The sequence below is a fragment of the Phoca vitulina genome, unplaced genomic scaffold, assembly GCF_004348235.1.
Source record: "Phoca vitulina isolate PV1807 unplaced genomic scaffold, GSC_HSeal_1.0 scaffold4, whole genome shotgun sequence".
Taxonomy (NCBI): Eukaryota; Metazoa; Chordata; class Mammalia; order Carnivora; family Phocidae; genus Phoca; species Phoca vitulina.
In genome coordinates, this window is record NW_022589707.1 from 73,360,776 (window position 1) to 73,373,656 (window position 12,881).

The 12,881-nt window shown below is 33.5% G+C and overlaps 1 protein-coding gene across 4 annotated transcripts in view; it reads left to right on the forward strand.

Annotated features, from left to right (window-relative positions):
* Positions 1 to 12,881, forward strand: part of HGF (hepatocyte growth factor) — a 76,640-nt gene that overhangs the window by 47,093 nt on the left and 16,666 nt on the right. For all 4 annotated transcript variants that reach the window (XM_032402281.1, XM_032402280.1, XM_032402282.1 and 1 more), the window contains 2 exons: positions 4,634 to 4,736; positions 8,491 to 8,624. In XM_032402281.1, coding sequence (XP_032258172.1) covers positions 4,634 to 4,736; positions 8,491 to 8,624 — 237 coding nt within the window. The remainder of the gene's footprint in view (positions 1 to 4,633; positions 4,737 to 8,490; positions 8,625 to 12,881) is intronic.

The window sequence follows — 12,881 nt, forward strand, 5'->3', positions numbered from 1 at the left end:
CTGTATTGGAGATATTATTCCTTATAAATAAGAAAGCATATTGATTGGGTAAAAAAGCAAAAGATCTTTATGCAAATTATGTAATAGTAATATACTTTGAAAATTGAATTCAAGTAATAAAAAAATTCACTAGAGTAACATTCATATATGAGTTTGTAGATTTAATTAAGGAGAAAACAATATCTATAATAGCAACAAAAGTGATGGAAACAGGAATAAATTTAGAAAGAAATGTGCAAAATTTATATAACATTTTAAAATCACCACTGAAAGCCACAAAAGTGTACTTTAATGGGACAAAGCATCCCTTGTTTTTGATATTAGAACTCAACATCATAAATACATCAATTCTACCTTAGCTATTTATTTATTTATTTATTTATTTATTTATTTATTTATTTTTAGAGAGAGAGAGAGAGCGCACGCTAGCAGGGGAAGGGTAGAGGAATAAGGAGAGAGAGAATCTTAAGCAGGCCCCATGCTTAGCATGGAGCCTGACATGGAGCTCGATCTCAAATCCTGAGATCATGACCTGAGCCAAAATGAAGAGTTGGACGCTTAATGGACTGAGCCATCCAGGCACTCCTACTTAAGTTAATTTATAAATGTAATGTGATATTAAGAAATAGATCCATAAGTCTTTTTTGATACAAAAAACCTGATTCTGTAGTTCTCTTGGAAGAATAAACACGTAAGTATATTACGTAAAATCTTGAAAAATAAGGGTGATTAGAGGTAATTAACCTTATCAGATATTAAAACATTTTATAAAGAGCTTGTAATTAAGACTTTAGTTCTAGTGCAATGAATAAATTGACAATTGGAAAAAACACAGAGGACAGAAACAGACTCCTTACAGAGATTTATTTTATTAAAAATGTAGTACTATGTATCACTGGATGAAAAATGAACTTTTAAAGTATAATAATGGATAAAATTATAAATGATAAAGTTAAATCCATGCCTTATACCATACCCCAAAATAAACTTCAAATGTATAAGAGATCTGAATTTAAAAAAGAGAACCATATAGATATTAGAAGTAAAATTGGCAGAATCCCTTTTTAACTTAGATATGGTGAAAAGCTTTTTAATTAACACTCAAAATCTAGAGGAAGCAAAAGAAAAAAAAAACTATAAACTACATTACAAACCTACTGAGGCAAACGGTCATGTACACCCATACACTATATATATATATATATATATATATACATATACACATATATAGTCATTCATTTATTTTTATTTTATTTAATTATTATTACTTTTTTAGAGAGAGAAATAAAACATGAGAGATAGAGCAGGAGCAGGGTGGGGGGAGGAGCAGAGGGAGACGGAGACAGAGAATCTTAAGTAGGGTCCATGCCCAGTGCAGAGCCCAACATGCGGCTTGATCTCATGACCCTGAGATCATGACCTGAGCCAAAATCAAGAGTCAGATGCTTAACCAACTGAGCCACCCAGGTGCCCCCCAAACCCATATTTAAATAAAAAGACTAATGACAAATTTGGATCTAAGTATTGAAATGCATATTACAGATAAAGAGAAAATATTTTTAATATATAAAAATTCTGAAACTAAAAACTAAAGGACCAAAAATTTAAGTAATTAACAAAATGCGTTGAGATTTCTAAAAAAATAGTATGTATATATAAATTCCCTTCAAACACATAGAAATTATGCTTAAATTCACATGTAACAAAAGCAGCCTTGACACCTATTTCTTATCTTCTTACTTTTCATCATTAAAATAAACAAAGGCCCCTTGGAGAAATTGATGATTCCAGGAGGCCTGGGACAAGAAAAGAACAAGGTGAGGCTGGAATATCTTTCACCAGTAAGTTAAGAAGTGCTAAAAAACTCATGTCTTCCTCTCAAAAACCTATAACCCATATCTAATCATGAGGAAAACATCAGACAAACCCAACTGATGGACATTTAAAAAAAAAAAAATACTTGACTGGGGGTGCCTGGTGGCTCAGTTGGTTAAACATCCCACTCTTGATTTCGTCTCAGGTCATGATCTCAGGGTCATGGGATAGTGGGATCCAGCCCTGTGTCAGGTTCTGTGTTCTTTGGGGGAGTCTGCTTGAGATTCTCTCTCTCCCTCTGCCCCTCCCTCCTTAAATAAATAAATCTTTTAAAAAAAATGCTCAAAAAAATACTTGACCAATTTTCCTCAAAACTGACAACGTCATCAAATAAGAAAGTCTAAAAACTGTCACATTTAGAAGAGCCTAAGGAAATATGACAACTAAATATAATGTGGTATCATGTGGAATCCTAGAATACAAAAAGGATATTAGGTTAACAACTAACGATATTTCTGAGACCATGAAGACCAAAATATGGTCTTCAGTTAATAATGCATCAGAATGGCTCAATAGTTATGACAAATCTATCATACTAATCTGATATTAAAAGTAGGGAAAACTGTGTGGTATATGAGAACTCTCTGTACCAACTTGCAACTTTCCTATAAATTAAATCTATTCTAAAATAAAAAGTTTACTAAGAAGGAAAGAAAATATATCATAGCCTTTATTCAAATAAAAGGGTAGTGGTGGTGAGGAGGATCTCTTCCTCCAATATAGAAAACATATATGCAAAAAAACCAAAAATGTATAAAAAAGTAGCACTAGTGTACTGCATCACACAATTGCTTTCTTTAAGTAAGAATCTATCTAAAGAATTTACTACCTAACAGCTAAAGATTTAAACTTTCCTAATATAGAAACAAAAAACACACCATCAGAGCAAAATGTTTTCATTGGTATATTCTGTTTATGTACAAGTATTGGATTTTACAAGTTTTTGCTTTCTGAAAGCAATTTTATTGTGCACTGGAATGACTGCTATGTTATCTGTATCAAATCCTATCTTATTTGAGTTTTTATATTTAAGCCCAAATTCCTTATAGTGTTATTACGAAATGTGATCCATGGATTTGAAAACATGACTGCTGAATATACTTTTTCACTGTGTTAACTGATTCTTGAACAAATTATTAAATTATTTATTTAAAATTTTTATTAGGACTTGTACGTATTTATTATGATTACAAAGCATATTTATTCATTTTTAAAAATTTTTTAAAATATTTTATTTATTTATTTGACAGAGAGAGACACAGCGAGAGAGGGAACACAAGCAGGGGGAGTGGGAGAGGGAGAAGCAGGCTTCCCGCTGAGCAGGGAGCCCGATGCGGGGCTCGATCCCAGGACCCTGGGATCATGACCTGAGCCGAAGGCAGACACTTAACCCACTGAGCCACCCAGGCGCGCGGCTTACCAAGTTGAAAACAGAAATAATCTTGATGTATATTTGTAAATAACATTTTACAAGTCTACAGTTCTCAGTCATATAAAAATCAGGAATGTTTAATGGATCATCACTTTTAAAATATGTGTTATTATTTTAAAATATGGAATAGTGTTTCTTTTCAAATGTAGAACTGCAGCTCACATGTTTGGAAGAAGTTGACTTCTTTTTTATGATATTTTAAAATTAGGAATATGGACCCTCCTATCAATGTTTAGTAAAACACAGATTACTCATCTGGGGAAGAAAAATGAAAAATAAAACCATATGGGACACAGTAAAAGGCACAGAAGCCAGTTTAAAGTGGCTTCCATCAGCTAACTTTGGAACAATTTTGAGTATCAAAATGAGCAACAGGAGTAGATTATATATAATGCTGAGTAAAAAGAGGACAGAAGAGTGTGCAGAGCCCCACTTCTCCTACAGACAATAGTATTACTAGTAGGAGTAGCCGTGGCAGTGGCGGGACCAGTGCTAGTAACAGAATACTTACATGGGAGGAGTAGGGGAGAAGAAAAAAATGATAATAAATAAAGAAATGTAGGAAATCGAAGAACAACTATTTTAAAACCAGCCTAGTAATGACTAATTCATGCAAAGGTAATCAAAGTATGCTTAAGTCATTTTCTGAAAATTTATTTGGAAATAAGATACTTAGTCTCAGGGGCCCCAACAATCTTCCTTCATATCACTTAACCAAGTTATCAAACTCACCACCGATAATGGAACAAACTGACATCATATGTTACAAGAGAAAATGCTCTGAAAAGGACAAAATACCATCTATGTCGTAATCCCGTCTTTAGCTTGCTTTTAATCATGAGAAAATAATCAGACAAAATGGAATTAAAGAGCATTTGCAAAACAGCTGGCTTGGGTGACTCAGAATGTTAGTCTCGTGAAAGATGAAAATCAGAACACAACAAATGTGACGAGTATATGAGTATTCATTATATCATTCTTGTGACTTTTCTGTGGAGCTTACTTTTTCCGAAGAAAATGCTGGGAAATATATATGTCATTCTAAAAATTCTCATTTCTTTGGTATCCCTAAGGGCCACTCATGTAACTTTTTTTTTTGATTTTTTTTTTCAATTTGTAATGAGACACATAAACCCTATTTTAAGGAAGAAGAAATTTGGCTGAAAATAAAGATACTTTAACTTGAAATATTTGAGTATCTTTGATTTGTACAGAGTGTGTTGTCAACTTTTACGTTGACTTTCATGAATTTGCATGCTTGTAAAAATGTTTTTGTTCTATACTTCCCTGTATTCATTAGTCCTCGTTCATATATTTTATGTTTAGATTGTTATCGTGGGAATGGCAAAAATTATATGGGCAGTTTATCCAAAACCCGATCTGGGCTAACATGTTCAATGTGGGAGAAGAACATGGAAGACTTGCACAGGTGTGTAAATATCTTTCTTTCAATACATAATATGTAGTGATAATAGCAGATATTATATTCAGATATGCACACCGCTATTTCTATTCTTATGTATTATAGTAAGCTAATAAAAACATTAGATTTATTATTCTGTGCAACTCAATTTAGTGTATTCCCTTCATGTAACAACCTTTTTTCTTTTTAAAGATTTATTTATATATGAAGGAGAGAGAGAGAGAGAGCAAGCGGGGAGGGGGGAGGGTCAGAGGGAGAGAGAAAATCCTAAAGCAGACTCCCCACTGGGAGCCTGACCTGGAGATCATGACCTGAGCCAAAATCAAGAGTCAGCTGCTTAACAGACTGAGCCACCCAGGAGCCCCCAAACTTTTAAATAAGCAATTCAATCTAGCACATTTTTATTGAATATTTACTATGTGTTCTGTTCTGTGATAGATGCCCATGGGAAACATTAATAAAAAAATGGGCATACATTTTGGCTTCACCTTCAAGGATGATATGGTCATATTGAGAAAACAACTGTATAACTTGATAAGACAGTGCATAATTAAGTGGCAAATCTAGTGTTTCAAATAGTGCATTATATGATTGTGTTCTCATAATAATTATTAATTGTTAGCATCAGTTCATGAAAAATCAGTAAGTTACCATTTTCATGTACATACATACCTTAAATATCCACTTAACTATTAAAAACTTATAGAAACAGGTTTCCTGGTATAGCTTTATTTTGACACATTAAATTTTTCTACAACTAAAGGAATGTATAATATGTAATTGAAAAAAACCTATATATTTCAGAGAATTAGAGATTTTGACACTGGACATATTCACAGAAAAATATGTCTGCCACTGTCTGTCATTCCACCCTAGCAATAGTGCTAGTATGTTTTAAATTACTAAAGAAGTCTGAGACATACTTGTGACATAAAACTGATTTTTACCAAAATCCCAGAATAGCATATGCAGTAGAATAGAAGGAAAAGTGTTAGTATCATTTGATCAAGTACTTATGCCATGGTTGCTTTCCATGAGTTATTATCTTATTTGGCCATCACAATCTATGTGGAAGATATTTCTGTATGTGTGAGTAAGAATTTAGGGGCACCTGGGTGGCTTAGTCGTTAAGCATCTGCCTTCGGCTCGGGTCATGGTCCCAGGGTCCTGGGATCGAGCCCCGCATCGGGCTCCCTGCTCCGTGGGAAGCCTGGTTCTCCCTCTCCCACTCTCCCTGCTTGTGTTCCCTCTCTCACTGTCTCTCTCTCTCTCTCTCTCTGTCAAATAAATAAATAAAATCTTAAAAAAAAAAAAAGAATTTAAGGGCTCTGAGAGATTGAGTTATTTTGCCTCTAGTCCTACTTTAATTCTCTTCCAAAATGCACTCACTAGTGGATGATATGGTTTCAATTAATTTACTTCACAAACAAATAATGAGAGTTCTAAAGCAGTGCTCTCCAACATAAATATGCATTTCACATATGTAAGTTGCATGTGTACTTTTGTTTCCTAATAGACACATTTAAAGAAGTAAAGATAAACAGGCAAGACTATTTTAAATAATATTTCTTATTAATCCAATGTATCTAAAGCCTTTTCATTTCAATATGTATTCAATATAAAAAATTGTTAATGAGATCTTTTACATTTTTTCATATTAAAGCTTCAAGATCTGCTTGAATTAGAGCACCTATTTGGGCTAGCCACATACCAATTCTTCAGTAGCCACATGTGGTGGCTAGTAGCTACTGTATTGGAAACTGCAGCTCTAGGATTTCAAAGATAAGCAGAATTCTAACCTCATGGATCTCACACTCTAGAATGCCAGCCAACAGCAAATGCCAATACCATATTATAAAAATCATGAAAAATAGCATATTTTATGCTATGAGAGTGCAAAGAAGTATCCAGATTTAGATGGTCAGGAAGTCTTCCTAGAGAAAGGGAAATTAATTGGAGGATATATGTTAAGTAGAAGCTGGTCAAAGGAAGTGTAGGAAGAGAGTACATCAGGCAGAAAGAATAGCTTGTCCCAAAGCCCACAGACTGAAGTGTTTGAAAATCAGAAATAATTTTGGTTAAGGTTGATAGTGTAATTTGGTTAATGTCCACAGAAAAGGAATTCTCCAGTAGCAAGACCATATAGGGCCTTGTAAGCTGTGTTTAGAACTTTGGATTTTTTCCTAAGCATTAAGATTCATTACAGAATTTTAAGTGAGAATTAGCACGATTAAGATTAAATGCTAATTTCAACACTGCTATTTGGTGGATCTAGCTCTTACGGACTTGTGAGACACAATTGTACCAATCTGGCCTTCAGAAATCTCTGAAGATTTGGACATTGGAAAGTTGATATTTTTTATGGCAGAAGAATTTACACCTTAGAAATTGGCAAGGATAACAAATAAAGACTTCCTACACATCTCAGAGTGCCCTTTTAAACATTACCAACATATCACTGGAAATATATGACATATTTATTTAGGGAACTCATGGTTATAACCCTTAATTCACTGAGTTTGGGTTGGACATTAGGAAATAGTTAAAAGTCATTTGAAAACAATTTGTGTAAATTGATGAATGGTAAAGTTTCATGGTACCATTTTGGTTTAAGAATAAGCTGCAGTTGGGTAAGGACATAGTACAGAATGGTGGTTTTGAACATTGACTCTGGAAAGAGCCATTTGTTCAAACCTCTGCTCTGCTGCTTATAAGGCATGTGACCTCAGAAAAATTGTTTTCTGTGGATTTCTATTTCGTCAAATATAAAATAGAATAATCTTAGAGCCAGTCTCATTAGGTTGGTCTAAGGTTATATATGTAAATCACATAAAATAGAATCTGGCACATAGTAAGTACTATTTGTGTTTACTGTTATTATTGGTCCAGAAAATGAACCTGAGTTTGGAAAGATAGTTCAACCTTACCTGGCCAAGCTCTTTCCAGTTTTTAAATGACCCATTAGTTACATTCAAACATGGTAGTAATTAATAATCCAAAACAAATTCAATTACTTGTATAGTTTTCATGACTTGGTCAGGATGGCCATTTGGAATTTGGCTTTATTAATCTTATCAAAATAAATATAAATACTGATGCTTTATGACTGGGCATGGTCTAATAAAATGACAGAGTATTTTTGCTTTTCTTTTGTAATAAACTTAGTTAAGATGTAAAATGAGAAAGTGTTACTCAGTTATCTTTCAAAAACTCATATACTGTAAGTATATAATCACTGAAAGTTTAGATTTTAATTATTTCATTAGCACACTATTATTAATTTTTCAGAGTATCTTTCTGTCCTTTGTCATAATGATGTTGCTAGTGATGCTTTTTATGTTTCTGAAACATGAAAAATACTTTTGCAATAGCTTGCATTTTCTATGTATTTTATAACCTTGATCTTCTTTGTCATCTGCTCTTTTTCTGGCAGTTTCTCCATTTCTATGCATAGGGGTGTTGGTGGTCACCTTGCCACTGTAATTATTAAAGAGAAGCAAAGTCACAAAATTTTTCATCATTTTATCTATGCTAATTATGTAGTCCTATTCCATAATCCTGAGTAGAGAACATGTTTCCAAACTGCAAGAACAGCAACAAAATAAGTCTAAAAGAAAGTAACTAAAATTCACACCAAATAGAAGCTTGCACTATATCTATAATGAAAATTACATGTTAGGATTTTTTCTTCTTGGTGACAGTTTGTTTCTGTTGGAGGAAATGAGCATCTTGTGATGTTTAGAGTTTGTTGTTTATGCAGGCATATCTTCTGGGAGCCAGATGCTAGTAAGCTGAATAAGAATTACTGCCGGAATCCTGATGATGATGCCCATGGTCCCTGGTGTTACACGGGAAATCCTCTCATTCCATGGGATTATTGTCCTATTTCTCGTTGTAAGTACTTTTAATGATCTTCTTCAGGTGAAATATTTTAAATACGCTGAATATCCTTTAAATTGATACCTCAATCAGAGGTGGAAATATAGGAGGGTTGGAGTCAATCCTAAAGTAGGGATGCATTCCAGACAGCAACACACACACACCCCTTTCTTCATTTCTCCTGTAGACAAGGAGACATTCTGCTGACCTTTTAAAGATTTTCCTCCTCAGAAGATCCTCATTTGAAATCCAGAAGCAATAAATGGCCATTATTGTAATATGACTACACCAGAAAAGACCCCCCTCCCAATACTAACTGTTCAAGCTGTGAATATAGCAGAGCTCTAACAAAGCCCCTGCCCAGTAACAGACACATGGACAGACCTGAGATGGTGTTGCTTTCACTTCTTCTCAGGGCATTAGCCAAAGACTAAAAAGCTTAGAGTATTCCATCCACATCTCTGAGTCAAAGATGATTTCTTTTAAAGATGATTTTTAAAAGAGTATCAGTATGTAAAGTAAAAGATATATGTAAAATATATATGTCTGCTATACCACATATAAAAGAGCTCCTATATATTAATAAGAAAAAATGAGATAATTTAGGAGAAAAATGAAGAAAATGAATCTTCAAGAGTAAGTATAATAAATAAATAAATACATTAAAGCTTAATAGTAAGAAAAAATCAAATTGTATAAGCGTAAGATCATTTCCACCAATCAGGTTGGCAAATAAAAAGTAATTGTTAATGTCAATATTAGTGAAGGTCCGGGTAGTCAGAGTCTTTCAATACTGTGCTACGTTATGAATTGGAAAGCTTGTCTGAAAATCAGTTTGGAGAAATGTGTCAGGACTTTACAACTTCGGCACTACTGACATTTTGTACTGCATAAATCTCTGGTGTAGGAAGCTGTCCTGTGCCCTATAAAATGTTTGGTGGTGTTCCTCGCCTCTACCCACTATATGTCAATAAAACCACCCCTTCCTCCAGTCACAAGAACCAAAAACTATCTCTAGACATTGCCAAAAGTCCCCTGGGGAACAAAGTTATCCCCACTGAGTACCATTGAATAATATATATTGAGATGGAAGTATATCCTCCATATACTATTGAGTGAAAAAGGCTTATTATAAAGCTGAGTCAGTAGCAAAAGACTATTTTACTAGACTACCTATCTTATAGCTCTGTGTTTATAACAAACATCTTTAAACATTATATTAAGCTATCTCCTGTTTAAAAAGGACATATTTGTATAAGTTCAGTAAGAGTCTATTTTAAGAATGTTTCTCCTGGTGGGTGGGGAGGATGAGTGAAATAGGTGACGGGGATTAAAGAGTACACTTATCTTGATGAGCACTGAGTAATGTATACAACTGTTGAATCACTGTATTGTACACCTGAAACTAATATAACACTGTATGTTTTTTTTTTTTTTTTTAAAGATTTTATTTATTTATTTGAGGCAGAGAGAATGAGAGAGAGAGAGAGAGCACATGAGAGGGGGGAGGGTCACAGGGAGAAGCAGACTCCCTGCCGAGCAGGGAGCCCGATGTGGGACTCGATCCAGGGACTCCAGGATCCTGACCTGAGCCGAAGGCAGTCGCTTAACCAACTGAGCCACCCAGGCGCCCTATAACACTGTATGTTAACTATACTGGGGTTAAAATTGTAAAAACTCAATAAAATCAAAAAAGAAAGTTTTTTGTGTGAGAAAAGCTAGTAGCAAGTACCTTGAACAAAAGTACCCATTTTAAAAAGATTAGATTGAAGAAATGATGTTTGCTTTAAAACATGAAATACAAACACATAATTTTTATGGCAAATTAAAGAGATAATTTCTTGCCTTAAATGGAAACGCTAGTCATGTTTCATGAAATGTTAGCATAAAAAGGCAAACTTCTTAAATATGATTTTCATCTAGTATGGCTATAATTAAGACTTGGAACTTCCCAACCTATTTTTAGGAAATAAATTATCCATAATGGTAAATAAACACCTTATAGGTTTGCAAAGAAATAGCATATCATATCATTATATTTTATTTCATCAGCTGTAATCATAGCCTTTCAAATTAATTCGGGTGTTCCTAATTTTCTATTTTTCTCATATTAGGGTCTGCCTGGGTCCTGAAAATGTTCCTCTTTAGAAGATGTCTTTCTAGTTTTAACACTACAAAGCAAAGTAATCTACCTCTCTGGGACATACATCTTTTTTTTTTTTAAAGATTTTTTATTTATTTATTTGAGAGAGAGAGAATGAGAGAGAGCAAGCACATGAGAGGGGGAGGGTCAGAGGGAGAAGCAGACTCCCTGCCGAGCAGGGAGCCCGATGCGGGACTCGATCCAGGGACTCCAGGATCATGACCTGAGCCGAAGGTAGTCGCTTAACCAACTGAGCCACCCAGGCGCCCAACATACATCTTTTTAATGATTAAGGATTATTTTTTATAAATATTAGCTTTACCTGATGGTACCTTTTTGTGAAGTCTCTATGATTAAGAATAATGGAGGCTAATAAAATATCCAATGGTCTAGGAAGAAGGAAAGAAGTCAGGCTTCTAAGACAGTTCTACTGCACGTAGACACAGTGAAGAGTAAAATGCTCCTGTAGACTCTCAGGGAACTGTGATTTGGTTTATAAACCTGACAAAGGACTCTAATAATTTAAATGTTTTCTAAACATATTTTCAACTAACATTTTAAAACTAAAAGTTAGTAATGTGCTATTGGAAGACTTCAGAGTGTCGCTAGTATTTGATTAAATGCTATTGCAGATAACTCATTTTTATTTCAATATATTCGGAACATTAATATCAATAAATATTTTTATACTGTCATTTTTCTAACTAATATTTATAACCAGGATTTATTTACATTTTCCTGCTGGTGAAAGGCTAATAAAATTTATCTTTAGAGGATTTGAGTTCTTATTTACTTAACTGCAGAGACTGTATAAATCATTTTCACACTGTACATTTGTATTACAAATCATACAAAAGTTTTTATTTCTTTTTAAAAAATGCTTACAGAGTATTAGCACACATTTTAAAATTATCAGATATGTAAAAATAAAATTATAGAAGTGCCTATATATTAATCTCTACACATACATACTTTGTAGATCTTAGAAAAATCTTCAGTATTAAGTATTTAGAGTGTAGTGGTTAAGAGCTTCAACTCCAACTTCCAGGTTAAGAATTTCAGTTCTCTCACTGTAAGTGCCTTGGACAACTTAACTTCTATCTCAGTTTGTATTGTTTATTCATTTATTAATAATTTTAAATTGAGTTGCTATTGTGTGCAAAGCCCTATATTAGAACATGCTAAGTATACAGCAATGTAAACAATATTTTTTTTCTTTCGGTTAGTTCTCAGTGTAGAGACATTTATGTAACTATAATAATTTAACAAATATATATTCATATTAAATTACATAATGAAAATGGGAACATAGATATCTGCCTGGAGAAATATGTGATGTCCATAAGGTTTTGAATTTGGTTGAAACTTTAAGAATACATTAAAGAAGGGGGAGAAGAACCATGAGAGACGATGGACTCTGAAAAACAAACTGAGGGTTCTAGAGGGGAGGGGGGTGGGAGGATGGGTTAGCCTGGTGATGGGTATTGAGGAGGGCACGTTCTGCATGGAGCACTGGGTGTTATGCACAAACAATGAATCATGGAACACTATATCTAAAACTAATGATGTAATGTATGGGGATTAACATAACAATAAAAAAATTAAAAAAAAAAAGAATACATTAAAGAAAGTTTTTTCAGTAAGAACTCATATTTGGTTCTGAGGACATATAAACACCCCCCCACACACATATTTACCTACTATTCCATAGGTAAAACTTTTATTATTGACATGTTTCCCTTCAAATTTAAGTTGAATCAATACTGAAGATTTGTATCATATATAAATTTCAGATTTTAGTACTGTGGTGGAACAAAAAGAAGTAAGAATAGCATTTGATGGTAAAATGGTCAAGTCCTAGAGTGCAGTTTCTCCAAGTTGGGCTCAAAGTGTGCAACAGAAGAAACTAGAATGCTTTTTAAAAACTCATAATCTAGCCACCAAGTCAGAATCTCTAGAAATCTGATTTTAAGTGATATTTCAGCTTATTCTAAAGTTTGAGAAATATTGGTTTAAAGGAAAAATAAGTATAAAATAACTATAAATTATCAAAGTCCCAAATAAACAGTATCTATATTTTTTAAATTTAAATACTGCAGTAAATTACAATAATGAACTATTTTGTTGAC